Here is a 27,615-nt window from a genome sequence, read left to right as displayed (position 1 = left end):
CGACTAAAACTCATATATTTTAGTATAATTTCTTAAGTATCATTAAAACAAATGGGTATTTAATGAATTGTCAAATTTAACCACAAACAACTGTTTTTAATAATGCATTCACAAATTACCCACACAATAATTGTACAGCTAAGATCTTAGGTTGTATTCTCAACTTAACCAACATAATAAATTAAATGTTGGTTCCGCTGGCTTGTGTCTAAGCTGGCAACTGTAGCTTCTTTCCTTTTAATACTGAAAAAAAAAATAAGCATATAGTTAGGTAAACTCTGGCCTAATGTGGAGCGGAGTATTCACATTTGTCATAAGGTATACAAAATGTTATAAGTGTTCTCAAATAACACACATTAGGCAACTAGTCCAATAAATTGCAAACTCTTCCTCTTATATCAAAAAAGCCTTATAACACTTCTATGTGAATTGTACTGGCTCAAAAATTCAGGTCACAAAGGCATCAACCGATGAGCATGAACTAAATTGGCATCTTAGAGTTTCAAGCGATTTAGCCAATACAGTTGGTTGGTGGCACTCAATAACTGAACTGGCGTGGCTTGAACACCAATCGGCACCAGTGAGTCTAATAAACTATGCCTAACGAGTGCAGCTGTACTGGCCAAGAGTGAACCAGGTATTAGTCTGTAAGCAACTGGAAAGTCACAGGGTCAAGAACAAATGCCATAGGTATAAGAATTGAGAAAATCAATTGTTATCATATAGTATAAGGTAATCTAAGATATCATTGATTAGTGAAGTCCATAATATAATACAAATAATATTATTGTAGATAGTAGTTAACCATTTCTAAATCTAAAATCTATTGTATTCACATGGAAAACATTATATCCCTTTTAATATAGTATGCCTAATATTATTGTTTTCACAGACATAACAGAGAATAGAAAATTACTTATTGATTAGATAAAAAATGTAAATGAATATATGAGCCTTAAATTTTAACAATTACATTTTTATTATGTTATGTTATCTGTCTACTTTTTATCAAAAGGCTGCAAATTAAAAAAAAAATATGTAATGATTTAATAAGTGGTCTTATATGTGTATATTACCTTTTGTAATGTACAAGTAGAAGAAATCACAGTAAAGAACTGTCTGTATGACACCAGCTACAATAGCAATCAATTCATAGTGGTCCTCAACAAAGTAGCGATATATCTGAAAATGTTAATTAGAAATTTAATTTTAATTTGTTTATTAATTTACTAATTGTATCAATAACATATTTGTTGTTTGGTAAAATAACTTACCCAGTTCAAGAGATAAAGGCCTCTGTATGAGCCGAGAGCAAATAGATAATGAGATGTAATACTTTCAGCTTCTCCAGTCTTTGATACCAAAAATAATTGCGGCAATATCGCAACCGACTCCAAGTAAATAGAAAATGTCCACAGAACCTGTAAATCAAATTTACGATCATGTAAACGAACCGTATCTTTACGTCGATTATATGTAAGTACATTATGCATACCAGTATCAAAGTAATATAGTTAGACATACCTCAAGTACTGTAAACTCGCGGTTGATCAGCAATGCAAGAATAGCAGAAGGTATAAGCAAGAATTCAATCCTGAATGTATCGTGATTATGGTCATAGGTAGCTTTAAATTTCACATACATCAAATAAACCGTAGCATAGGAAGCCACGACGAAAACTATTTTCATTATAGTGTTATAGGCAGACACAAATGTCGTTAACAAATCCAAATACCGCGACGTGTAAACTATAGCAAATAGGATTTGCGATTTTCCAGATATTCCTGAAATATACACACGGAAACATAATCACAATTAGTCGCCTCATAAAACAAACGTAGTAGCATGCCGGTTGGTAGATATATCACCTGCACAAGATCTTGTTTTCCATATTTTTATTAACAATATTATAATAGCTAGGAGGTGGGATAAATCGGCGAGTAAGCGGAAAATATTCATGATGACTATTTAAAGGAAAACTTATGTTAAATGCCGCGTATACTGAACGCCTATAACAATCTTCTCATTCAACCAAAAATGACGTGGCTGAATGACACCGAAATTAAATGTTTCCATTTTATAAAATTGCTCTGTTATCTATGACGGTTTCGTCTTCATCGATTTTTGTAAGTTAACATTTGACCATTTCGAAGTTTATATGCACATGCTATTCAAAAATACGTGAAGATTTTTTTTATTTCAAATACAACCTTATCTTAAAGATTTTAACAGAATAATAAATAAAATATCTTCCATTATAAAACGTAATTTTTTTTTATTCTTTTGCTTATGATTTAAAAATAAAGTATTAGAGGACTAAGTGTCTCTGAGAAATGTTCCGCGGCGCGTTTAAAGAGTAACTGACAATTCAAAATTCGGCGTCACCCCCGCGGTCGTGAGTTTAAAATCACTCGGTTATTTTTAGACCAATAACAAGCATCCATGGATTTTGTTGAGCTGATATAGACCTAACCTACCGTTCTGCCACCCTTTCAGTGTTACCATCTAATAAAAGTTTATTTGTCAGCTGATTCATGTTATGGCAGTTGACAGTTTAATTCTTATGAAATGTTTGCAAGAAAAAGAAACTTTGCTCCTTAACTTTAAAGAGAATTTGATGAATGTAATCCTTAAAGATTTTATGTTAATTACTTGCAATGAAAAAATAACTGGTTGTTGCGATGGTTAATATATTAAGACTTCTAAATGGTCTTAGAATAATTTGTAATAAGGGACCCAGATTTAGGTTATAATCATAATTTAAAAGTTATTAAATTTATCACTTAATATGTAATGGACAAATTTTAAAATTCATCCTTTTCAGTATACAGCGAATGAGCAGTAGTGACAGTGGTGACAACAAGTTAGATCGCAAAAAAATCAGAAACTTCAGTATTGTGGCTCATGTAGATCATGGGAAAAGTACATTAGCGGATAGGTTATTAGAAATAACAGGTGTTATTAAGCCTAGCAATGAAAATGCACAAGTTTTGGATCAGCTACAGGTCTGTATAAGGAATATTACTTCAATTTTCATGTTTTACCCTTAAAAGTTTATATTTATATTTTTCGTTTGATTCCAGGTTGAAAAGGAAAGAGGTATCACAGTCAAGGCTGTTACCGCATCCCTTAACTATACATACAACAATGAATCTTATCTTTTAAATCTTATTGATACTCCAGGACATGTAGATTTTTCTAATGAGGTAAATTAAATTAAACCATAATCTAAAAAAAAAGAGTTTGTCTATGATTCATATGGCTTTGCAACTCAATTATAATACTTAAAACATACTTCAATTTTTTTTTTAAGTTTATTAGTATTTCAATTATAGATTTTACTTATTTTTCAGGTTGTTAGAAGTGTAACAGCATGCCAAGGAGTAGTTCTGTTAGTTGACGCCAATGAAGGAATCCAAGCACAAACTGTAGCTGTACATTCATTGGCAAATAGGAACAATTTAACTATAATACCAACCTTGAACAAAGTGGATTTACCAAGAGCTGACCCTGACAAAGTCAAATCACAGTTGAATTCACTTTTTAATATCGACCCTAATACAGTTTTAAGTGTATCTGCAAAAAAAGGTTGGGGAGTTAAAGAGTTATTAGAAGCTGTTATTACCCGAATTCCTCCTCCAGATGTAGATGCAAATGGCCATTTCAAAGCTCATATTATAGACACATGGCATGATAAATATAGAGGTGTTTTATGTCTAGCATATATTCATGCTGGTAGTTTGGAATTGGGACAGCCAGTGAAATGGCAGTCAAGTACTAAACAGCATGCTGTGAAATATCTGGCAATGTTGCGACCTAGTGAAGAGCCAATTAATAAAGCTATTGCTGGACAAGTTGTAATGGTAGGTAAGTAATAAAAATCAAACAGATGTAACAGTACAGTCAGCTGAAAAATATGTACACATTTACGAAGAGACAGAATATTTATAAGCTTTCAGTTTTGAGAATGTATGCATGGCTATATGATTCCAACAATGAATAAATGGGAGATTGAAAGAAAAATTGACAGATAGGTCTATGAATATTTTTAAACCTATTTTATTGTGTATAGTTTTATGATAAAAGCATACTTATGGAGGTGACTGTACAGTGAATAAACATGGGAATGTTCTAAATTCCAAATAACTTTAATTTAAAAACTTTAATATATGTATAAAATTATGAATGTGAACATTGGGACAGAAAGATGTTTGTTAGTGTTTGTAGCTTAAACATCTCAATGGATCTTAAAGAAATTTGTAGAGGGCTGTCTGGTAAAGCACTTAGACTACTTACTTTTGCTTATATTAATTCAATGTGGATGGAGTGAAAGCTATAAAGCTATAGTTAATAATTTTCTTTCAGGACTCGGTCCTAAAGGCGGAGGTAGTGTTGGAGATCATCTCCTATCAGTTGAAGTACAGGATAATAAACAAAGCAGTCCATTACAAGCAATAAAACATATGGTGTATGCAGGAATATTTCCTGCTGACCAATCGCAACATGTATTTCTTAGTGATGCTATCAAGAAATTGGCTCTAAATGACTCTGCTGTCAGTGTTAATGTTGATTCTAGGTACACATTGTTTATTCTTTGGAGTGTAAATCTTGTTCAACATTTATTAGAGTTTGTAGCCTTAACTGCTGAAGTGTAGAGCGTAGTCTAGATTAACACACAGGCTACTTACTATTTTATTTTAAATTCCGTTGGTAAAGACTAGTAGGCAAAAGTTAGTAACATTATAATATCAAGTGTATACTTTGAAGATGACTTAAATTACTGAAATTTATAATTTAACTAGGTTTTGCATGCAAGTCCATCGGCGTGGAATTAAAAACAATTAAAGGGAGTGGCCTATGTGTTCTTCCAGACTATCCTCTACTACCTAATTTCATCTATCCGTTTACCCCTTTAGGCTAAAAACTCGGAAACATGCATCCAGCTAAAATTTCGCATTTATAATATTAGTATGATTGTGTTTTTTTAGTCCAGCATTAGGTCAAGGTTGGCGTGTAGGTTTCCTAGGACTACTGCATCTAGATGTGTTTACGCAGAGGCTCTTGCAGGAACACAAAGCGGAAGCAATACTCACCGCTCCTTCTGTACCTTATAAAATTAAGTATGACTATTTTTTTATTTATATATGTAAAATTTCAATAACTACAATAAGGTAACACAGTTTATTTATATTTATAGGCTAAAAGGTGCAAAAATCATCAAGCAGTACAAAAGTGATGAAATAATTATCACAAATCCATTACAATTGCCGGAACCGCAGCAGATTGAAGAATATTATGAACCTTTAGTAATAGGTATGTTTTTTTCTATAATAAGGATTTTTTTTCATTCGAATAAAAAGTCACAAAGTAACTTTTTACTACAAAAATCCTGGAATAAAGTCATCCTACCATCTTTGAAAATCCGGACACACACATTTACATTATATTATACCCTTACATTATACCCTTCAACATTTAATACGGCTTAATCAACATCGAAGTATGGTGTGGGGTATAATTACAATTGCTATCATTTTCGCAAAATGATGCATTTTTAATCCCTAGACAAGGTAACATTCGATTAGCGATATCGCTATATTTATGAATTACTTGTAGGTACAATAATAACTCCAGTGGAGTACATCGGCGCGGTGACGTCACTGTGCGTGGACCGGCGCGGCGTGCCGCTGCCCGCTACAGCGCTCGATGACCAAATGACGCTGATGCAGTTTATATTACCTTTATCAGAAGTTGTGATAGACTTCCATGATACGTTAAAGAGTATAACGTCAGGTTTCGCCAGCTTTGACTATCAGGATCATGGATTCCATGCCAGCGCTTTAGTAAGGGTAAGTATTTTAATATTGTAGTTTTTGCTTCCGTCAAAGTACTGAAAGTGTGAAAATTGTATCCGACGTGATTACTAAATATCGATTAACACGCTTGTCATAAATGTGTTTAAATGGATGTTAGAGTTAATAGTTTTAACTATTGAACGGATCTCAATGAAATTTGGCATGGATGTAGACAATAGTATGTTTTTTTTAATTTCGCGGGCGATGTCGCGAGCAATGGGTTGTAGTTCATATTACAATTAAAGTTAGAATAAAATGTTACATGCGAATGTTAAGATGGATGTGTGAGGTAACAAGATTGGATAATATACGAAATGAGTATATTAGAGCAAGTTTGAGAGTTGCCGTAAAAGGTAGCGTGGTATGGGCATGTTATGAGAAGGGATGAATCATGATGAATGTGGAGGGATACACCGGTAGAGGTAGACCAAAAAAAAGATGGATGGATTGCGTCAAAGGAGACATGACCAAGAAGAGAATGATGACTGAGATGACGGATGATAGAGTTATGTGGAGGACGAAAAGACGGTTCGATCCTACGGGAGTAGGATAAGGCAGGGAAGATGATGTGAATGTTGTAAGTGTGATAAATGTATTTGAAAAGAGCACGGCTTATTAATGTGTGAACATTTTGACAGTTGGATATACTTCTCAATGGGGCATTAGTAGAGGAATTATCCACTATAGTACATACATCCCGCCTTCAGTACAGCGCTAGAAGACTGACGGAAAAACTAAAGGAAATGATACCGCGACAGATGGTGCAGGTAACAAAGTTACATCGTAAAAACTATATAATAATACTTTTATTACTGTGGATAACTTATTTTACCTTTACAGATCGCAATCCAAGCAGTAGCGTCAGGGAAGGTTTATGCACGAGAAACTATCAAAGCATACCGAAAAGATGTCACTGCTAAACTGGTAAAAACAGTTTTCAGTATAAAATTAGAATTTTAAATCTACTAATATACATTAATGTACTTAATAGGAAGTGAAATTCAAGTGTAAAATCTCTAATACGTTGTTGTACAATTATTGAACGGCATAGTCTAAGAGCTCTTTATTTAAAACTTTATAAAAGAAAGCCTTTAAAGTTTTGTAAGTCTATTCATATTTATACAGTTGACTGTATTTTTATCTTTTTATTGCAACAGTACGGCGGCGACGTGACTCGTAGGAAGAAGCTCCTCAAACAACAGGCTGAGGGGAAAAAGAAAATGCGAAGCTTAGCTAATATTAAAGTGCCTCGAAATACTTTTATTGATGTATTAAAGAGATAAAATGTTTTTGTAGTATTTTTACATGAAGATAAAAGTATCGTATTATCGTTAATTGAGTTTTTCCCCTTTTTGAAGATCCTAAGGCATGCTTAAATGATTTTAGTAAGGTAAGAATAATAAAGAATAATACAATTTCTGTATGAAATAAAAACAATAAAGTTTATTTAATCATAGATTATATGACAGTTGAATGCATGGTTATAATATAAAATATTTGAAGCAATATAGAAATCTATTACTTAAAGACAGCTTACATTAAACAATAAGATATGTATCGTGAAGTATAAATGGAAAAAGCTTGTTGCAAGATTATGGTCACCATATTTTTTCATCTCAACTATACAAAGTTTCGTATATATAACAAAATTGGAAATTTTTATTACAGGAATATTAAAGTTTATTTCGTTTTACACATATCTTTACAAAAAAACAATTATAGATTACTTTTTACTCCTAATGCTGAACCACAGACAATATTGTCATGCATCTTAGTCCAAGTAAATAATATTTTTTCGTAAGGATGTTTCGCCAGTGGAAACTCAAGGGCGTAGCTTTGTTTTAATAAACATCTGATTGATTCATGGAACACTAATCAGGAATTGCAAACCTTTTTTTTAAACATAAAAGTAATATTTTACAAAGAATGTGCATGTATTTGTCAGTTTTAAAAGCATTGTTGAAATTGCTAGTAGAATTTTCTTTTCGATGCTAATATTGATAATTTAGAATTTTACAGACAATTTACTATATTTTTTTAAATAAATAAATACTAATTTCTCAGAAGGCAAGCATATTAAATACATATAACATACTTTTGTAAAATTGTATTTTTGAATAAATCGAATTTCTTAATCTACATCTTTAGATGAGATATCATTTCTTACAATATTTTTATTACATTCTCTTTCAGAATAACAATCATTATATATTTTTTTCTACAAAATCATAATGATATTTTTAAATGTAAGGAGCAGTGAATGTCTTCTACAAAACGTCTACATTTTTTTAATATTGACCAATAACATTACAGCTGAAAACCTACGATTTTATATAAGTCACTACAATATAAACTCATTAGTTACTTTGATTCCTTAAGAAATGTGTACATGAACTTTTAAATGATTACTCTGAATCTACATATCTATTAGCACAATAAGAAATCTTTTAACATTATAAAATATCTCTGATCATATAAACCAATCAACAATTACATACAAAGTGAATTAAATTTACATCAGTATTCATATAAAATGTAACAAAATGTGATCTCATTATAAAATAATATTTTTTAGCACTAATATATGATTTTAGTGTACAAGTATGCAGATACTGCTTAACATTTTCTAGTAAAGCTTTCCTCAATTTTTCTTGGGTAATACTTTAAAAAAATTAAATTTTTAGAGCCAATTTACATTAAAGCTGATTTTCACTATACTTGTTTTCAAACACAATTTCATATATTCAATTTCTATAATTCAAGCAATTTGCTTTTTTATGTCATTTTTTATTCACATTGATTAATCTTTGGTACATAAAAAGAATACAAATGAATAATAATTCTGAACTTTAAACTTGTATATGATATAAACATTAATACGAAATGAGTATAGAAATAAACAAAAAAAAATGGTAAAAAGAAATATAGTCACCTAAAACTATATTTGTGATTGAAGCTCTGATATTTAGGTTCTCATGTTTCTAGACCCTAGTGTAAGGACCGCATGTTAAATTATGATACAAATAAAAAAAAGTTTATTTGAATGTTTGTGAACTAAAAAGCAAAGTGATGTGAAACTTCACCATTCATTGTATCAAAATAGAAATTAGTTACAAAATTCTCCAGTGATATATAACCACAGTTTTCATTACCTGCTATATAAAGCATTATCACATTTATCTGTCCTCGGAAGTTTCCAGAAACTGGGCGTAAACATCTCTGTTACATTCACCCTTTTCATTAAATTTGTATTTGTAATATGATCCATCAGCACAAATCACTAAAACAAAAAAAATCATTAATTATAAATAATACAAGCTTTACCTGCGACTTCCTCCATCCAGAATTAAAATAACTTGGTAGTTTATCTGTTCTTCCAGACTATGTCCTACAACTGTGCCACATTTAATAAATATCCATTTAGCCATTTTAGAAATACCATCAAACAAACATCCATCCATCTTTCGCATTTATATTGTAAGAAGTAAAATATTACTTACCAATAATGGAACTCTTGTCAACTCCAAAAGCACAAATACAAGGTGGACCATTTGGTATTGTAAATTTGCAGAAGCTCCAATTGCTGGAGAAGTATTTTGGCAAGAAATTAACAGTCGCCAAAGTTGATTGTTTATTTAATTTGTCCTCTTCCAAACTGAATATATGCACAGTGCCATGGTCAGATGTTACACATAGATTTGTACTTGAATTATTGAAATTGATACAATATATGGTTGCCTGTAAAACATTAGTATTAAATAAGTTTGATAATAATACTCCAAATAAAAGTACCATGTAAACGCAAACTTAGAAGTTGATTTACATAACAAAAAGCAACACAAACTTATAGGTGGAAAACAAAAATTTATTACAAACAGTTATTTCCATATTTATATTTCATGCAGTATACTTTACCTGATGTGCACCTCGCCTTAGCTCTGCTAACTTCTGGCCACTGCTTGTATCAAATACTCTAATGAGAGTGCCCTTAGAGGATGCCGTGGCCAATCTGGTTCCACCCACATTCAACGCTAAGCAACTAAGTGGAGCTTCATGGGCACTTATAAGGTGACCCTCTGGAGTATCACTTGATCCTGCTTGGTTACTTAACTCTACAAGCTGTTAATAAAACATATCAAAAATTTAAGGCATTTGAGTTAATACAATTGTTCTGAACAAATGTAACTTTGTGTTGGACATGTGTAGGTTTCTACAAGTAAATATTTAAAGCGGTTTAAACTAACATAATAAAAAAAATAAGATTTCCAAGCATGGTAACCTAAAATAAACTTATTGGTCTAATTATTAAGTTTTTTAGTGTTTACCTGAACATGTCCAGTTTTTCTACTGGGGTAAGCAAGTAAAGCATTGTTGCTGTTTGGACATACAACACACAGTCCACGGGAATTTTGACATGTTTCAAATACATGAAGTAGCAGTGGTTGTGCAGTAAAAGTATACACCTTTATCAAATTCTCTGTAATAATAAAATCAAACGTAACACAAGAAAAGATGTTTTAGTAGTTGAAGTATTTTGTCTCAAGTAATTTTTTTACCTAAAACCACAACTATCCTATCTCTTCTCAATTTTACTGCCTTAACGGGACTGTTGAAATCCAGCGATATTGCGGAATCTTTCTTTAAATCGTCCCATATTATAACTCTGTTCGGGGGATATAATGGAGTTTTACCTCCGCCGACAAGAGCCATGTAGTTACATCGATATAACATTTCTACGTAGGATAAACCACCTTCGGCAAAATTCTGGCGTTCTTTCTCCTTAAGTGGGTCACTGTTAAACACTCTAAAGCCATTCTCCGTTCCACAAGCGAAGCAACCTGAAGAAATTACAAAACGAACAATTGGCGAAATAACATTAACTTGCAACATGATATCGCTTGGCCTCTTTAACTTGTAACAAACGATACCTTGATCCTGATTAAATCCCACGTATAGTAACCCATTGGAAAACATGTTATCGTCCGATAAATTCATTTTAAAACGATATCTCAAAAATATTTAATCAAACAACAATGGACTTTTAGTAACCGTAATCATCCATGACCCTACTTTGCGGCTGTTTGACACAAAACTCTCAAAAATAATGTTGACAACTCAGTTGACATTTTGTATTGACAAACAAAACAATCAACGCCCACAGATAAAAAACCAAGAACGTGTTTGTGGTTGCTCTTACATTATTGACCACCTTAATTTTGTTATCTGTCAGTTTGTTATTGTCAGTTATTTGTTTTTTTTTGTTACTGTCATTGTCAACTGTTGTCAAAAGAAGAGTTGAAAAATAAATCGAAAATAAACATTTCCATTCAATTGAAGTACATACTGTACCTTAATATTTATAATGCTTAAACCTAAAGCTTTGACTCAAGTGCTTAGTCAAGCAAACACTGGAGGAGTAGAAAATACACTGTAAAACATCAATTATAATTGTAAGTTTCTAAAATATTTGCATTACTTTAATTATCCTGTATTTGTAGGTTGCTAAATCATCAAGGAGCTCTACTGGCTTATTCAGGTTACAATGATAAAGATGCCAGAGTTACAGCTGCTATTGCTAGCAATGTTTGGTCAGCATACGAGAAGCAAGGCAGGAACGTTTTTAAAGAAGATAAATTGCATCTCATTTTAGTCGACTGCCAAAATGGTAAAATTGCAATAACACAAGTAGCAAATTTATTGTTATGTTTATATGCAAAAGAGACTGTTGGATTTGGTATATTAAAAGAAAAAATAAATGCCATTGCACAATATTTGGAAGGACCTCTTAAGCAGGTAGCTAGTTCTTAACTTATAAAACATATGTAAATTAAAATGTTATTAATGTAAGGAAATTTTGTAAATGATTATTTGATTTTATTCCTTGTATTGCCATAAGTTTTATATATTCAATTAAACAAAACATGTTATCCATTAAGTTTATTATAACAATGTGTATTAAAATAAATGTTTTATGAAGAATGTTTTTTTTTTAAATCCCGAGTACATGTTTATATTATGGATGTAAATAAAACAAATGACATGTAACTGCTAGCAGTTATTTATTTTGATACAGTACAACAGGTACAAACTTCTTTCTTAAACTTTACTTCATTTTCTTTTGTTTTATTAAATAATTCCTAAATGCAATTTGTTTTTCTTTAAAAGACCTTTTAACTTTGCCTTTCGCTTTATGTTTAACCATTTGATAGGCTTTAGTCTTCCTCTTTTCTCTATTAGTTTTTGAGCAGTTGACATTTTTCCTTCGGTCCTTGTAACCATATTTATCTCTTTCTTCTCTTCCCTTGTGAACAGATTCTAATCTGGCGTTTTTGTCATGTTTTCTTTTTTTATGAATGTTTTCAATAGCTGATAACTGTACAAGTTCAGTTGACTCCTCAGGATCTTCTACTACACCTTTATTTCTTTTAACACCACTCACATATTTCTTTATTTGAGCAGCCTCAATGCGTTTGAAATCTTCATCAGTAAATATTGTATCCATTGCAATATTTCTAGCTGTTTCAATTTTTTCACTTATATCTTGCTTAGTATCTTTCCTCTTAGCTTTCAGTATTTTCCGACTTTCAGTACTGTCATTAATGTGACTTTCAGAATTCTGTTCATTGTTTATGGTATCATCATTGGCAGTACCATCTTCTTCATCTGATGAATTACTTTTAGTTTCATCTTCATCATCAGTACCATCTTCATCACTATCTGAAATATCAATTTCAGAGTCTGATGATGCAATATCAACCCATTCGTCATCTGAATCCTCTCCTTTCTTTTTAGGTTTCTTCTTATTGTCACCAGATTTAACTTCTTTCTTCTCTAATAAAACCTCTGAACCTGGTATGTAACTTTTAATGTCCATTTCACCATATTGTTTAGATTTTAGTTCTGCAAGTGCTTCTGTTGGCCTTCCTCTATCTTTCTTGTGGAGTAAATTCGGCATAGACTGCCTGTATAGTTGGATCAAAGACCTAGCAGCCATCATAACAGATTTTTCTTTGTATGTTTTATATTGTACTAAATCTCTGAGTAGATCTTCACCAACTGCAAGCGGGCACCGGGCACATATTTCACGAACAGCATTTAAACCTACAGCCATAACATCAGTAGAATTTCTTTCTGTTATAAAATTATTTGCAATAGCTTTCATCACTGGTTCTATTACTTCAGGGGGCACAAGCTCATGTGAAGCTTGTGCAGCAAACTGCAAGATCCTTGTTACTTCTCTTTGATGAGGCATTATAAGTCGAGCAATAAATGAATAATAGTTGAACAAAAACAAGTTATGCAAACCTATTAACCTGGATATTACATCTAGTAACATTAGTTTAACTTCAAATCTCTCATTAGATGATTCAAGTTGTTTGAATAATTTTTCAGCAAAACCTTGTGGGTTATTTATAAGATGTAATGCTGAAAAGTTGAATATAGGAGCTTTTTCTTTCTTCCTTTTCATTTTCTTGGCAATTTTCTTAACTTTGTCAACCATTTTCTCCCTCTTTCGTGTTTTTTTATTAAACTTGTTAGATATCATTGTATCTCGAGGATCAATTTCATCTTCACTGTCAGAATTTTCTTGTTTCTCTTCTTCATCTCTACTTAAGAAAAATTTTAAAGATGCGACCATAACTTTAGTGATTTTGGTGAAACAACCAATATCAGCAATTATATTCACTGTTTTATGGTCATTCCAGATGTTTTTATGATACAATTCAATTAAAATATCTACAGCTAATTTTGCAGTCTTAGCATTCGAGTCCCTAAGCATTGAGAATATAAAATTTTGTAGAGTTGAATTTAGTTTCATGTCCTTATGTTTCATATTCATGTTCTTTATGTCTGTGATGATGTGAGTTTTCAGGTATTCTCTGAGATTTTTGTCTTGGCATTTTATTAATGTAAAAAACAGCTCTAGCAAATCATATGCCGTAACAAAGTTTTTGTTTCTCAAGAGTATTAAGCACTTACACAAGGATAAACGCATATCACTGTGTAAAATAGTATTATGAGTTTTCAAAATATCCACAATCTTTTGCGGAAATGTTTTCATGTCATTCAAATAACACTGTGTAACTTGCGCTAAGAACATTGCCTGTTCATCGAGCTTCTTATTATATTGCGTGGGATTGAGATTGAAAATCTCCAACGTTGTTTCAAAATGAGCCAGTTGCTGACGGAATTCATCTTTGTATGATTCGGGATCTCTTTTGATTAAATTTTGTAATTGCGTCAAATTGTTTGGTAATTGATTGTTATGTCGCACCATTTTTATACGATAAATACGTATAATCGTCTTTTTAGATACTCCTTTATTAAGAAATATATTTTATTTAGTAACACGTGAAAAAAACATAACCTCAACTTAGTTTTCACGAGACTTTATTGACATGATTTGACAATGTCAAATTGACATTTCATGACCAGGACGTAAAGATATATGTCAAAATGTTTCTTTTTAATCTTTAATAGTTCCGAACATTGAAGCCTCTTTAACACAATTGTTACCATCCTAATTCCGATGAATTATTTGTTGAATTTAATTATCAGAAATATGATTTGAGGATCAAGGGCATGTTAACAAACAACAAAGGTAGATTTTTCAGTATAAAAAAATTGTATTCATACAAACGTTTCTTACTAATCAAAGTATCTTAATTCCTAAATCACTTCTTCAATACTTTGTTCCGGCGAATCTGTAGATTCAGTATCTTCTTGTGGTGGTTTTTGTTGTAACAGTTTTAGTCTTTGCTCCAACCCTAAAACATTTATTTTTAAGTATTAAGTAAATTAATGATTGATTTTCTTTTATTACTTAAATATAAAAAAATATGCTACTCTAACGAAACTTTAAGTTTAACAAAAAAATTACTTTCGGCATCATGATGATTGGGAGCGTGCTGGATTAACAATTTGAGTATTTTTTCTTCCGATAGCAACCCGGGTCGTCCACTTATCGCGTGGATAAGCTGCTGGCCACTGGCAACACCTGGAAGCGTTAACAATACATTGAATTTTAAACATCATAAATAACATTGTATTTAAACATAACTTACAAGATCAATTTACCTGCATTAATATCTCCCCCTTCTAGCAGCTTTTTCACCTCTATAAAGCGTTTCAAAAATGAACTTTGTTCCTGAAGGGCTAATGTTTGGGATCCTGTAAACCGTTTAAAAGTTACATTTTATTTCATAAAATGTACTGAAGTAAAAGTAGTGTAAAAAAAAGTTCATTAGTATTCTGTGAATTTCTAAAATAATACAATTTTCATTTCGAATTACCTATTTCGGGATCTGACGACTTAGCGATGCAACGAGAAGCTTCTTTTAGAGCCTCCAGTGCTTTTTCGTAGTTCTGAAAACGAAATGTAATTTGAAAAAATTACATTTTTTATTGTATTAATTTGGATTTATAAAAAGAGTTGCAAAGATCAAAGGAATTATTTTAAAAGTGGAACATCGTGATTTCCCGACTGTACTTATGAATGTCAATGCATAATATAGTTTCTACACATAGCATATTCATAATACTATGCACTAAACAATCTATACTTCTTACGTCATAATCTTCTATCTCCATTTGCGCGCACTCTGCGTAGAAGGCGGCGAGTTTAGCGTACGCCTTAGCGCGCGTGTAGAAGTGCAGCACGTGTCGCGTGAGGTCGGGCCGCGCGCGCCACGCCCCGCGCCGCCGCAGGAAGTCCGCCGCCATCAGCTGCGCCACGCGCTCGCGCGACGCCGCCGCGAACGTCGCGATGCGATCCGCATCACCCGACCGAAGCAACCAGCGCATCGCACCGGCCTTATAATTTATCAGTGCTAGAGCCCGCTTTAACATCTTCGCACGAATGGGCCGGCTCGCCCGGTGTAATACTACGACCGCACAGAAAACAGGCGTGAAGTGGAACCAATTCCGCTTTTCGTCTGATGGGTGTGGTGCCGGAGGCGTAGTTTTAGTCCGTTTTCCTTCCCATTCTTTCCTTTTAAGGAAAGGGGGGAAAGGAAAAGAGATTTGACGATGTAGGAGATGCATAGGAAGGGGAAATGTCTTCTTTATATGCGTCTCCTTCTCCGTCAATTAAGGCTAGGCAAGGCATCTGCAATTGCGGATGTTTATGGGCAGCGGTCGCTTTCTATTTCGCTTACTCGTTTTCCATATATTATATATTATATATATATTAACAGTGGTAGTGCCCGCTTTAACATCTTAGCACTGCAGGGCCGGCACGCCCGGTGTAATACCACGACCACACAGAAGACAGGCGTGAAATGGAAGCAATTCCGTGTTTCGTCTGATGTGAGTGTGGTGCCGGAGGCCTAATTTAAGTCCCTTTCCCTTTACCACCCTTTTCTTATAAAGAGAGGTTGGGAAGAGGAAGTGGATTTGACGGTGGAGGAGATGCATAGGAAGGGGAAATATCCTCTTTATGTGCGTCTCCTCCTCCGTCGGATAAGGGTAGGCAACGCATCTGCAATTGCGGATGTCTATGGGCAGCGGTCGCTTCGCCATTTTGGCGATTTCAGGTGGCCGCTTGCTCGTTTGCCACCTTATGTTATAAAAAAAAAATATATAAAAAAATAACAACCGTTGAAAGACAGAAGTTTTTTTTTATGTTTGTTAAGCTAGCGCTTGACCACGATATCACCGAAAATGATGATGCAGTCGTAAGATGGTACGCGCTAGTTTAATAAGTTGCTGTTTACTCTTCTTTTGAAGGCCCCCAGTTCTTCAATTTGCATACCTATCTTGTTTGTCTCCCACATAAGTTCTTATAGATTTCTTCTGCACTCTTAGATATATATATCGCTATTCTTAAGTTTGTCCACGACAAAATAAGAATAAAAATCCAATCTCGTCTTGTCATTAGCTGATGATCTAGAATAGGGGGGAGTGACAATGGGTGGGAGGAAGATAATAATGAAGTCGTAAAAATACTCCTACATTCCAAAGAATCTTTATCACCATATATGGTTGTTCTTTTACAAAAACAAACCAATGGGGTCTCTTGGGATTGTAGGAAACTTAGTAGGTATTAGGAATTTATATGATACTAATATTATAAATGCGAAAGTTTAGATGGATGTTTGTTAGAGTTTGTAGGTGTAATGCTATGTATACCTTGTCTCCGGCGTGTGCTAGTCGCTTAGCTGCCTGGTGGTAGAGTCCGCGGGCGCCGAGCACGTCCGCCAGCCGCCGCAGCAGCGCCGCGCGCCCCTCCGTGCCCGCCGGCGCCGCCAGCCGCGAGCTCAGCTCCTCCGACAGCGGCGCGCTCGATTCTTCCACTATGTCCAACGCTTCTTCATACTGTTACATAATATTATATTGTTAACTATTTCTTGCTTTTTTTGGCAGAATAAATGCCATAATTATTTCTAGAGTTAGTTTTCAATGGGAACAATCAAATCTTCTTATAATATTAGCATAGAAGTTCTTAACTCGTAACTGCCGTTTCTCATAATCAACAGATCGCCTAGGTAAACTTTTAGTGCATACTTTTTATAAAAGATAAATTCTAAGGGAATGCTTAACAATAATCGACTCTGAGTGCAGCCGTCAGCTACGTGTGACTTTATTACAGTATTTTTGATAATACTATTGATATACGACTTAGGGTCCTTCAAGAAGCGAGTCTACAATTTCCTCAACGACCGACAACGCATGTGTAGCTCCTCTGGTGTTGTGGATGTACATGGGCGTCGTTGACCACCTCTGTGTTCTCTGTTATAAAAAAAATCTTTGTATGACTCACGTTGCCAGCAGTGGCGAGCAAGGCGGCGGCGTGCGAGTGGTGTCCGGCGGCGCGCAGGTGCGCGGCGAGCGTCTGCGCCAGCGCCGCGTCCACGCGCTCGCCCAGCGTCTCCACCGCACTCACCAGCGCGCCGGTGTCGCCGCAGCTCAGCGCCAGCTTCAGCGCCATGTGCGGTTTGCCTATAAATAACCTAAATTAATGATATCGTAATACTAAATCGACACGGGCTCACTTAGAAGATATCACCACCACCAGCTCCTACGTCCCCACCAAGGAGCTCGGAGACTACCCTAAGTAAGAGGTGACTAGGCCATTGTCAACCACGCTGGTCCAGTGCAGTTTGGTTGACTTCACACATATCTTTGAGTTTATTCGCTGATATATGCAGGTTGCATTATGATGTTTTTCCTTTACCGTAAGAAAAAAAATTATGTATACATGAAAATTCAAAAAATCGAAAATCACATTGGTGCATGGCGGGATTCGAACCCTAGATTACAAGTCAAGTGCTTAAACCACTGAGACACCAACGCTCTGGAGATATATGTCTGGTTAATTGACAGTGACTGCCTCCGCGTAGAAGTCAATATTTAGGCTAACACTCGACAGTGCTTACCTGCTTTTTGATACAAGGCGATAGCTTGATCGTTTTGACCAGCGTTTTCTAGAATAGATGCGGCGTAGACGGCGTGCTTCGTAGACGCAGACCCCGCCCTGTACACCAAATTCCAAGCGTTCGCTTCCGCCGCCACTCGGATGGCCGATGATATCACTCCACATTTTATATACATCTATAACAAAATATAATTTAAAAAAAACTAGAAGGGATATATTTTAATTGTAGTTTTGTGATATAGCAAAATACCTTAACTGCGGCGTCAGGTTCTTTATTATTTATCTCTAAGTATCGCGCCATTTGATACAGCGAGGAAGAATTTTTCTGGCACAATTTTTCCGCTTCTTCAATTCTATCCATGTTGCAGAGTAATCTTGTTTGTTCTCCAAAGTCGTTGGCGCGGGCATAAGCTTCTAATGCCCCGTCCACATCACCAACACTCTCGAGGTAATGCCCCGACCATGTTATAAGTTTCGTATCATTAGAATTACGTACATATTGCTCGAGTACGGGCGCTTGTCCTTGCGCAATTAACATTCTAGGAACGTGAGGTACTAAAGTTCCGGCATTTTCAAACAATTTCAAAGCAGGTCCAGTTTCCCCGTTTGCCCATAAGACTTTGGCCAATTTATGCTGTGCGCTTTTCACAAGCAGCACATTCTCGCTTTCATTATCACCATTAATAATTTCATTAAGTCCGCCCTCTTTAGCAGACTTCAATCTTGTTATTAGATCTGGTCTCTGAGATTCTTTAAATAACTCTTCAGCTTCCTCTATCATTCCTAAATTCACAGCCAGTACTCCTACTTTACAGGTCTCGTCCATACTGTCGTCGTTCATTGCTTGCCGCAGCATCAATGCCCCTTTAATGTCGCCCATCTTACTCAAACAAATAGCTCCGACATCTGCACGTTTTCGCGAAACACAAACCTTGGCCAGGCTATCCCATATAAGAGCACTTTTATTACCGGTCGATATAGTCGTTCCGACAACAACCGCTTTCTCTAGATTCCCAGTTGTCATATAGTGAAGGAAATTTAGAACATTTCGATGTTTACTTTGATCCTGATCATCCTCGTCGAATCCTTGCATTAGAATTTTTTTAATACTCTGGTGTGTAAGAATAACAACAAATGGTGTATAGATAGTACAAAGTACGAAATCGGATAAATAATATTCTTCTGATGATGAACACCAATTCTTATATTCATAAAGTGTTCCTTCATGACAAAAGAACAAGTGAATACTATCAACGTCGGCTGACCTCATGTGAACACTGACAAGTCTCGGATCGTTATTATCCCACAATATAGTTATAGGAACGCATTGATATGGGGGAACTGAGTTCTTCGATACTAAAGTACTTGTAATTACATCATTAGCTACATCCCATAGATAGAGTCTGGGATCAGGTGCTAAACCGGAATTAGCGATACTGAGACAAATGTATTGTCCAGATGAATTCACAGAAGCTCTCATGATTTCACCAAAATCTTCCATCATTTGATAACAATTTTTTGGAGGGTAAGGCGTTCTCAGTCCTTTTTTCGTTATTTCGGCGAGTTTTAAAGTACCATCAATAGTTGAAATAACAATATACTTGTTCGTATTTGTGATTCCAATGGGCTCCCCTTCACTTTCAGAACTGGGCAAGATGCCCAACTTGTTTCCAATGAGATTGTAACACTCAACATGTGGATTGACAACACCAACAAGTATGTCATTGTACATTATAAGGACATCCGTTTTCCATGAAAATGTGCGTAAGAGGGAAAATTTTAAATCATTTTCTTTATTGGACATCCATATCTGTGAAACAAAATAAAATTTTTGGATTCAACATTTAAATGTTTTATGCATAAAGGATGTATTAAGAGTAAATCAATAAAAAAAATCCTACATAAAACATGTAATTGATACATTTAAATAATAATAAGATTTACCATGAGTTTCTTTTGCTTAAGTGAATTAAAACAAACTTACAAATTAATTTACCTGAACTTCATTTCCATCTCCTAAAGCTACATAATTTTCTTTAAATGCTAGAGCCTTGATAGTTATTGTTGAATTAATAGTTGATGTAGCGATATGTTTATCTGTGACAGCTATTTCATTAGCTGACTTTTGCACCATCTGAATATTATGTGAGAATCCCCAACACACATGTTGCTCACGGAGAATAAAGGCATTTGTTATGCAATTGACATGCAGCAATGGATTCATCAAACCTTCTGAACCCCAACTTACTTCTTTCACAGTTCCTTTCACTGATGTACTACTAATGAGTTTCCAAGTGTTTCTAGGATCTCGTCTCCAGAGATACAAGTAACCTTGGGATGTTCCACAACATAATGTATCACTCAAGTTACAATAACTAATACTTGTAAATACATCCCCTTGGACAGTATCTTCATTTTCATTTGGTAGTACATCATTGTCTCCATTTTCACTGTCCCAAATTCTTATTAAGTTATCTCCGGTTATAACAGCAACACAAAAGTTTCCTGCCAGGACTATGCATTGTCCATTTCTAGCTGTCATTCTAACATGTGTATCTGTGGTCAGGGAACCATCATTAGATGTAATGAATCTTGTTAAGCTCAGTGCTCCAGCTGACTCCCATGCAATGAGAAGATACATGCTACCAATAATGTCCATAAATACAACATTGCCCGGTGCATTAAGAACCTCTGAACAAGCACCAGCATGGTCAATATACAAAATAATACCATTGTCTTGAGCAGCATAACATGCATAATTATCTGGCTGGACTCCTTCCCTCACCCTAGCCGTGGTCCGGGGTCTCCAAGCAGCCAATGCATCTAATGCATTCTCATCTCCAGCAACCGCTGCTCTAGCTAGACCCCTAATAGATGATTCTGTGTTGGAATGGGGTGAACAAAATTGAATATGAGTTATGACATCCCCAAGTTGATGATGAAATGCAGTTAATGGGGCCCCAGACCCAGACTGCCATCCAGAGAGTGAACCTGCAGCATCAGATGCAATCAACCGTCCACCTCCAGGACTGAACTTCACTGTAGTTAGAGCAGTACTATGGGGCGCTTCTAGTCGAGCCCAAGAATATTCAAGCCATAAATATAATTCTCCACCATCCCAACCAACAACTAAAAGTTTCCTTATTGGGTGCCATGCTAATGCTGTAACTTGATTTGATAAAAGAGTTGGCCATTCGCAACCTTCTAAAGCATTTCCCTGTAAAAGAAACATAATAACACAGTTCTAGGAAGTATTGATTCCCCGTGAAATATGATAACAAAATTCAATGAAAAAGCATACATTTTCCTGAAATATAGTAACAAATCCACCTTTTTCTTGATTATATGAACCGACTGCTAAAAGAGGAAGGGAAGGGTGCCATGAACCGATTGTCGAAACAACGTTTCCGTCGATGAATTTTAACTTTGTATCGATGTACAAAGTCATATCTTCTTTAAGCAAAAACGATGAACGTTAACTGAAATAATATAATTATAACTTTTGTTGTTAAATTTCTTTAAAATTGGAATCATTAACATTACGTTCGCACAAAGGCATTGAAAGAAATAAGAAATGATTTTGTATTATTTTGAAAAATTTGTGTTTACGTCTCGACACCAAGTTGTTACTATGGTAACGATATCAAATCAAAGATTATAAATATGCTTAAGCGTGTTGCTGAATCACCAAAACAGATGTCATTTTTATTTGTTTTCTATAGTAGCTTTAAATTGAGTAATTCAAATAGCAGCAACTTATATATCTGCTGTTTAATTAGCGGATTTAATTATGCAATGGTCGAATATTTGCCTGAAACCGGAAATCTCAAATACAGACTGACATTCTTTCTCTTTACTTATTGCTTATTGTCAACTGCTGTCAACTTCAAACACTTAAAACTGTCAAATTCTCAACTTGTTATTCTAATTTTTAGGACGCTACGTTAACTTTACCGAATTTTAAAATTATTTTGATTTAGGGTATTTCATCGAAGTGAACACGCAAGTTTTGGATTACAAGTTTTAAATATTGGTTCTTTGCCAAATAATACGTCAACATAAAATGTGGTATTTAAGTTCTTCAAGTGACCCTAGAATAATTTACATTTTACCAGATAAGGAGATTGTTGTGGGCAGAAGTGTTGATACAGAATTTTGTAATTTCGCCATACCAGAAGATGCTTCTATTAGTAGGAAACATGCATCATTATCAGTTTCTGGGAACGACTTGTATTTGCAAGATTTAGGCTCTAAATATGGCACTTTCATTAATAACTTCACAGAAATGTTGGAGAGTGGAACAAAACAAAAAGTAAACATTGGGGATAATATTAAATTTGGCAAGTTGAATAGTGAGTGGGAAACACATTTTATAAATTTGACAGCATGTGCATCAACTTTGAAAGGGGAAAGTCTTCTAAAATTAAAAGAGAATTTACACAGGTTGGGAGGTACATTTAAGAATGATTGGGACAGTTCTTGTGGATATTTAACTATGCCTGCTATCACTTTAACCATAAAAGTAGTCCTTGCTTTAGTACAAGGAGCACACATTGTTACTATTGAATTTTGGAATGAATGTGTTGAAGCAACCTCTAAATTTAGTAAATTACCTGACCCAAAAAATTATATGCCACAAATTATTGAATCTACACTTAATAAAGAAAAAGTATCATTTTTTCCTGATGAGAAGAGAAAAAGTTTGTTTGCTGGTAAAACATTTATTTTCTTCTCAAGGAGACAACTTGAAATGTATAAAAATGTTCTTGTAAGTAGTTCTGCATCTGCACTGTTATTAAGTGAAACAAAATTAACAAAGTCAATGCTTTGTGAAGAAAACAAAATTGTGATACAATATAACCTAATATCTACAAGTCAAGAAACACAAGTTCAGCGAAATCAAATTAATGAGCTAGTAAACTATTTAAAAAGTAAAGGTAAAAGAGTTGTAGCAGATGCTGAGATAGGTTTGGCAATTTTATATTGCTCTTCAAGTAAATATTGTAACCCAGACTTTAATTTCCCAATTGAAGTAATTAAGCAGAACTCTAGTGAGAATGCTAAACCAGCAAATATCCTTGCTCATGAATCAGAAGAGCCTCTACCATCTGTTTGCAAACAAGAAAATGTTGTAATTGATGAAAGTTTAACTTCTAATATAGATTCCATAAGTAATAATGCCAGCAATCCCAAAAGAAAAAGAGATGAACAGGACATGGAAATAGTAAATCCTTATAAGAAAGTTGCAATTGGTAAAGAGACAGAACATAATGAATCATCTAATTCAACAAAAAGATCATATGAAAATAGTGAAGGTGACACAAATCCAGTGAAGAAAATAGCTTTAGAAACTATTAATGAAGACAATGAATTTTTCAATTTCACTGCATCAACATCTAGAAGTGAGTGTAGTGAAAGTAAAAAATTAAATTTAGTAAAGCCAGTGAAGAGGAAACAAGATTTTGTGAATGATGAAGATGACAATTTATTTAACTTTATTGAAGACAATCCTAAACCTACAAAAATTTTGAGAGACACACTGGAATCTGATAAGACTAGTTGGAATAAACACAATATTTTAAATGACGAAAATAATAGTAACCCTGTTTGTGATAAATTCGAAATATCTGCTTTAAGAGGTATTAAACTAGATGAGTTAATGCAGAGCAATTTGAAATTGGAATATAAACCAAAGGTAAAGTCCGAAGATGTCACAGGTTTAGATGAAAAGCTAAATGACCTTGATTTAGGATCAACTACAATTATTTTGAGATCAGACTTAATTGTGAAGAAAGAACCGGTGCAACTGAATTCTGATGAGATCAAAGTAAAAAATTTCAAGAAGTTTAAAAAGGTGTGGCCAATTAAGATGCAAATTAGTATAATGTCAAAATCATCTGCAACATCTATTGATGGATCTGATAATACTAATTTATTAAGCAACACTGCTCTGTAACAAGTGAAAGATGTTTCGAAGTACATATTATGATTGTAATATAAAAATATATAATGTTAAAATGTTTATTTTTATTATAACAATAAAATTGTGTAATGTAAGAGGAAGGTTTTTATTTCTATGACATTTACATTTAATCTTCTTCACTTATATCAGCTTCAGAATTATCTTCTTCTGTCTCCTTTTCATCTTCCATTTTGTCATTATCTTCAATGTTACTTTCATCATCCTTTGTTCTAAAAATAATAATAATGGTTATCCAATTAACCCCTAAATGTGTGATTTTTCAGAACTTATTGATGATGTAAAATATTTAATACAAAATCTGTATTATAATAAAGAATAAAAAAAAAATCTACCATCCAAATTTATGTATTTTGTTATTTTTACAGTAGGCTTTGTCATGAAGTGACTATACCGCCCCATAAGTCTAAACTAACAAAACTCAATTCTCTAACTTGTTTCTTAAACAAATGTCGGCTAACTTAAACATCATCCTGGCCTTGTCCATAGATGGATGAGTCAGGATAGTGTTTAAGTGACCGGACATCATACTAATACTAATATTATAAATGCGAAGGTTTAGATGGATGGATGGATGTTTGTTAGAGTTTGTAGCCTAAACAGCTGAATGGATTAAGTTGAAATTTGGCATGTGTTCTTCCAGACTATCCTCCACATATATACCACATTTCATAGAAATCCGTTCCATCATTTAGGCTACAAACTCTAACAAACATCCATCCATCCATCTAAACTTTCACATTTATAATATTAGTATCGTTATATTAGTATGATTTGCTTATAATAAAAGTGATGACAACATTGGTAAGACTTTTAACTCTGAGCATTCTTGAACAATATTTATTTTAACTTACCGGTCACCTTTCTTAGGTCTCTTTAAGTGCACCGTACCATCAGGTTCCACTCTGACTGTGCTGCCAGGAATTGTACTTAGTTCATCTTCCACAGTAGTAAAGTGCTTGGGTTTCTTATGTGCTAACTTAGGAAGTCCTACAGTGTTTATTGATCCTATAACATTAGAAAGGGGAATCATTTAATAGTCTTATAAAAAGTAGTTCTTGAAACAACTTAATGTAATTATAACAATTAAAAGTTATTTTAGAAACTGCATATATTGTGAGGAGGTTCCTATCTGCAGCCCTGACCACTGGTTGCTTGAGTCATCAGATTCAGCAGCCGGTGGTGCTCTATTCTTTATATAATATGTTTTATTTTATCTTTTATACAAAGTATGTGAAATGTATTATATACAAAATAAATAATAAAGATATATGAGAAAAACTAAAAGTATCTTGGTAACTAGAAATAGTAATAAAACACTTACTCAATGTAAGATATAAAGGCAATGAGAGTGATAATGGCAGTTTTATAGATATAGATCTAATGTTGGCTTCTCCACCTGGATATCTGTCTTTCAACTGACTGATTAATGACAGAATATTCTCTTTCAAATCATTTTGTGGCATGCTTGTATGACCAATTAAAATTGTTGAAGTGTGGCCTTCATTTAAACGAAGCATCGATGTTCTCAATCCAATGCTAATATCTTTCTTGATATTTCCTTTTTCATTCAATTTTACTGGTATCAACATGTTATGCTTTTTGAAAAACATTTTCCCCAACAAATGGGAAGCATGGTTCAACACTCTAGTGTCAATCATAATGAAGTCATGTTGTGTTAACAGTCTCCGTTTTAATTCAAATTGGTCATATTCCACTTTCAATTGCCTTAAAGGCAATACTGTTTTAATCTATAAACAAATAAAATTAACTGTTATATTTTCATACAAAAATAATGACACAGGATCATAATAACAATGCCACAAAAATACCTCAGTTACCCCTGCTTCCTGTAAAATATCTTTCCAATGGTCAATTGTAGGTTCATGATCGACTTTTTTTCCTTTCTTCAAATCGGGTGTTATAAGGCAAATTTCTCCAGTAGTTGCAGCAGTACAGTGTGGCAGCACACTGCAAAAATTAAATTATAACATTAGTGTTACGAGCACAACTTTTAGCAGGGATATTGAATTAATAATCAACTTACAACTTCACATTTCCCCTAGTGTGAGGTATTTTGATACATCTTATTTCTGCAAAAACAGATGTTTCACAACCGAAAATCGTATTTTTCTTGTTATGATGAGCGGTTAGTTTTTGTAAAGCATTGAGACACGAGTTTACAATATCTTCCTTTACGGCTTTCGATGGCATCACATATTTAACTTTCTTAGCAATTATCACTTCATTCGTGTCTTCAGGTAACTTCTCTACGCCGGCACTCTCTGAAATCTTCTTAACTTTCTTTACATTTACTGTTTCTTTTGCGTCTTTATGTAAACTCACACTCTCCTTTATTTTGGTTCCTTTCTTAACATTCACCTTTTCTTTAGTTTCTTTATGTGGTTTATTCCCATTTACATTTTCAGAAATATTTCCTTTCTTTGTTTTAACAATTTCTTTGAAATCTTTATGTAGTTTCTCTACATTTACATTTTTCAAGACATTGGTAATTTTCTTTTTAGAAGTAACATTGCTTATCTTTTTTTTGGGTTTTAGTTTTATACCTCTTTCCTTATTTTTTTGTAAATTAGGTTTGACGGACACCATGGTTTTAAGAAGGAATTTTAATTAATAACAGATATCACTTGTTTACTTGTTAGCTTTTAAATATTTAAGGTTAATTAAAGTAAGGTTAAAGCATGACACATGACATTCATCGAAATGACAGAAACAACATGTGCTCGATCGGCGTAGGGATTGCAGATTGCCAAATCAAAATAAAATCGGTTTATTGAAATTAAAAAACAAAGTATAAATTATTTTAACTCATCTTTCAATAAACATGTTGTTAATATCATTTTTTTCCAATTTTCATCCACTGTCATAAGACGTGTTTAAAAGGAAAAAATAGAACAAAATTTAAAAAAAGTAGTTATTCAGCAGGAATAAAGCTTGTTAAAATTGTGCACAAAAGTAAAACTTCAACAAGTAAAGCAAGATTTTTTAAAAGAAACTTCATGCGTTAAGGGCCAAGCATAGTAATATCACAGTTAACCGTAGCAATTTGGTAGTAATTACAAAAGGTGTGATATTGCTTTAGATTTTGGCATAGGTCCAGCCGCCTCTCGTCGGTTTCAAAAGTGGAATGAGGCACCGTAGAGCGATCAAAAGGTTAATTGTTTCTAATAAATAACTGATGAGTTATGATCTAAAAGATTTTCTAAAAAGTAGAATGAAACAGTTAACATGCAATCTAGTCCAGATAACTGTTAAATATGATGTGCTCTAATTGTTATTGTTCCGAGCCTGGACTGGGAGTAAGCGGTTAGCGGCCTGATCTGGTTAAAATGATAGGAATAAAGTATAGTAATGCTTAAAGTAACAGTTCGAAAATAAAATTA

At 33.8% G+C, this 27,615-nt stretch overlaps 8 protein-coding genes across 10 annotated transcripts; 3 read left to right on the top strand and 5 right to left on the bottom strand.

Moving 5' to 3' along the window:
- Positions 1–75: 75 nt before the first annotated feature.
- LOC106107357 (ER lumen protein-retaining receptor) lies at positions 76–2,058 on the bottom strand. Its single transcript, XM_013288193.1, has 5 exons — positions 1,869–2,058; positions 1,525–1,784; positions 1,275–1,421; positions 1,077–1,182; positions 76–243 (listed from the first exon to the last, which is right to left on the bottom strand). Exons 1-5 carry the CDS (start codon positions 1,957–1,959, stop codon positions 209–211), a joined length of 639 nt encoding a protein of 212 aa, XP_013143647.1. The 5' UTR covers positions 1,960–2,058; the 3' UTR covers positions 76–208.
- A 465-nt stretch (positions 2,059–2,523) lies between these two features.
- LOC106107293 (translation factor GUF1 homolog, mitochondrial) lies at positions 2,524–8,028 on the top strand. The gene is made up of 11 exons (XM_013288090.1): positions 2,524–2,746; positions 2,825–3,005; positions 3,084–3,206; positions 3,354–3,867; positions 4,366–4,576; positions 4,989–5,120; positions 5,198–5,313; positions 5,617–5,849; positions 6,494–6,622; positions 6,696–6,779; positions 7,013–8,028. The coding sequence occupies exons 1-11, from the start codon at positions 2,682–2,684 to the stop codon at positions 7,136–7,138; spliced, it is 1,914 nt and encodes a 637-aa protein (XP_013143544.1). The 5' UTR covers positions 2,524–2,681; the 3' UTR covers positions 7,139–8,028.
- Positions 8,029–8,498: 470 nt separating this feature from the next.
- LOC106107294 (WD repeat domain phosphoinositide-interacting protein 3-like) lies at positions 8,499–10,970 on the bottom strand. The gene is made up of 6 exons (XM_013288091.1): positions 10,784–10,970; positions 10,412–10,693; positions 10,181–10,332; positions 9,771–9,974; positions 9,356–9,593; positions 8,499–9,135 (listed from the first exon to the last, which is right to left on the bottom strand). The coding sequence occupies exons 1-6, from the start codon at positions 10,848–10,850 to the stop codon at positions 9,032–9,034; spliced, it is 1,047 nt and encodes a 348-aa protein (XP_013143545.1). The 5' UTR covers positions 10,851–10,970; the 3' UTR covers positions 8,499–9,031.
- Positions 10,971–11,108: 138 nt separating this feature from the next.
- Positions 11,109–11,795, top strand: LOC106107295 (ragulator complex protein LAMTOR2 homolog). The gene is made up of 2 exons (XM_013288092.1): positions 11,109–11,285; positions 11,354–11,795. Exons 1-2 carry the CDS (start codon positions 11,218–11,220, stop codon positions 11,661–11,663), a joined length of 378 nt encoding a protein of 125 aa, XP_013143546.1. The 5' UTR covers positions 11,109–11,217; the 3' UTR covers positions 11,664–11,795.
- Positions 11,796–11,925: 130 nt separating this feature from the next.
- Positions 11,926–14,265, bottom strand: LOC106106945 (protein SDA1 homolog). The gene has a single exon (XM_013287604.1). The coding sequence runs from the start codon at positions 14,131–14,133 to the stop codon at positions 11,959–11,961; it is 2,175 nt and encodes a 724-aa protein (XP_013143058.1). The 5' UTR covers positions 14,134–14,265; the 3' UTR covers positions 11,926–11,958.
- A 193-nt stretch (positions 14,266–14,458) lies between these two features.
- LOC106107333 (intraflagellar transport protein 140 homolog) lies at positions 14,459–21,972 on the bottom strand. 3 transcript variants are annotated; one of them, XM_013288148.1, is made up of 12 exons: positions 21,920–21,937; positions 21,533–21,710; positions 20,228–21,448; positions 18,482–20,041; positions 18,233–18,407; positions 17,617–17,795; positions 16,986–17,171; positions 15,426–15,668; positions 15,149–15,221; positions 14,934–15,026; positions 14,737–14,853; positions 14,459–14,623 (listed from the first exon to the last, which is right to left on the bottom strand). In XM_013288148.1, exons 2-12 carry the CDS (start codon positions 21,677–21,679, stop codon positions 14,526–14,528), a joined length of 4,092 nt encoding a protein of 1,363 aa, XP_013143602.1. In that variant the 5' UTR covers positions 21,680–21,710; positions 21,920–21,937; the 3' UTR covers positions 14,459–14,525. The 3 variants fall into 3 exon arrangements, with proteins under 3 accessions (XP_013143602.1, XP_013143601.1, XP_013143603.1); XM_013288147.1 differs by having other exon boundaries at positions 21,533–21,971; XM_013288149.1 differs by lacking the exons at positions 14,459–14,623; positions 14,737–14,853; positions 14,934–15,026; positions 15,149–15,221 and having other exon boundaries at positions 15,660–15,739; positions 21,533–21,972.
- Positions 21,973–22,116: 144 nt separating this feature from the next.
- Positions 22,117–24,247, top strand: LOC106107319 (nibrin). Its single transcript, XM_013288131.1, has one exon. It carries the CDS (start codon positions 22,295–22,297, stop codon positions 24,185–24,187), a length of 1,893 nt encoding a protein of 630 aa, XP_013143585.1. The 5' UTR covers positions 22,117–22,294; the 3' UTR covers positions 24,188–24,247.
- A 36-nt stretch (positions 24,248–24,283) lies between these two features.
- On the bottom strand, positions 24,284–26,936 carry LOC106107320 (ribosomal L1 domain-containing protein CG13096). Its single transcript, XM_013288132.1, has 5 exons — positions 26,259–26,936; positions 26,044–26,182; positions 25,536–25,962; positions 25,066–25,219; positions 24,284–24,423 (listed from the first exon to the last, which is right to left on the bottom strand). The coding sequence occupies exons 1-5, from the start codon at positions 26,819–26,821 to the stop codon at positions 24,321–24,323; spliced, it is 1,386 nt and encodes a 461-aa protein (XP_013143586.1). The 5' UTR covers positions 26,822–26,936; the 3' UTR covers positions 24,284–24,320.
- Positions 26,937–27,615: the final 679 nt, after the last annotated feature.

The sequence above is a fragment of the Papilio polytes genome, unplaced genomic scaffold (assembly GCF_000836215.1).
Source record: "Papilio polytes unplaced genomic scaffold, Ppol_1.0 DF822067.1, whole genome shotgun sequence".
In the NCBI taxonomy this organism is placed as follows: Eukaryota; Metazoa; Arthropoda; class Insecta; order Lepidoptera; family Papilionidae; genus Papilio; species Papilio polytes.
This window is presented reverse-complemented; position numbering and strand designations above follow the sequence as displayed.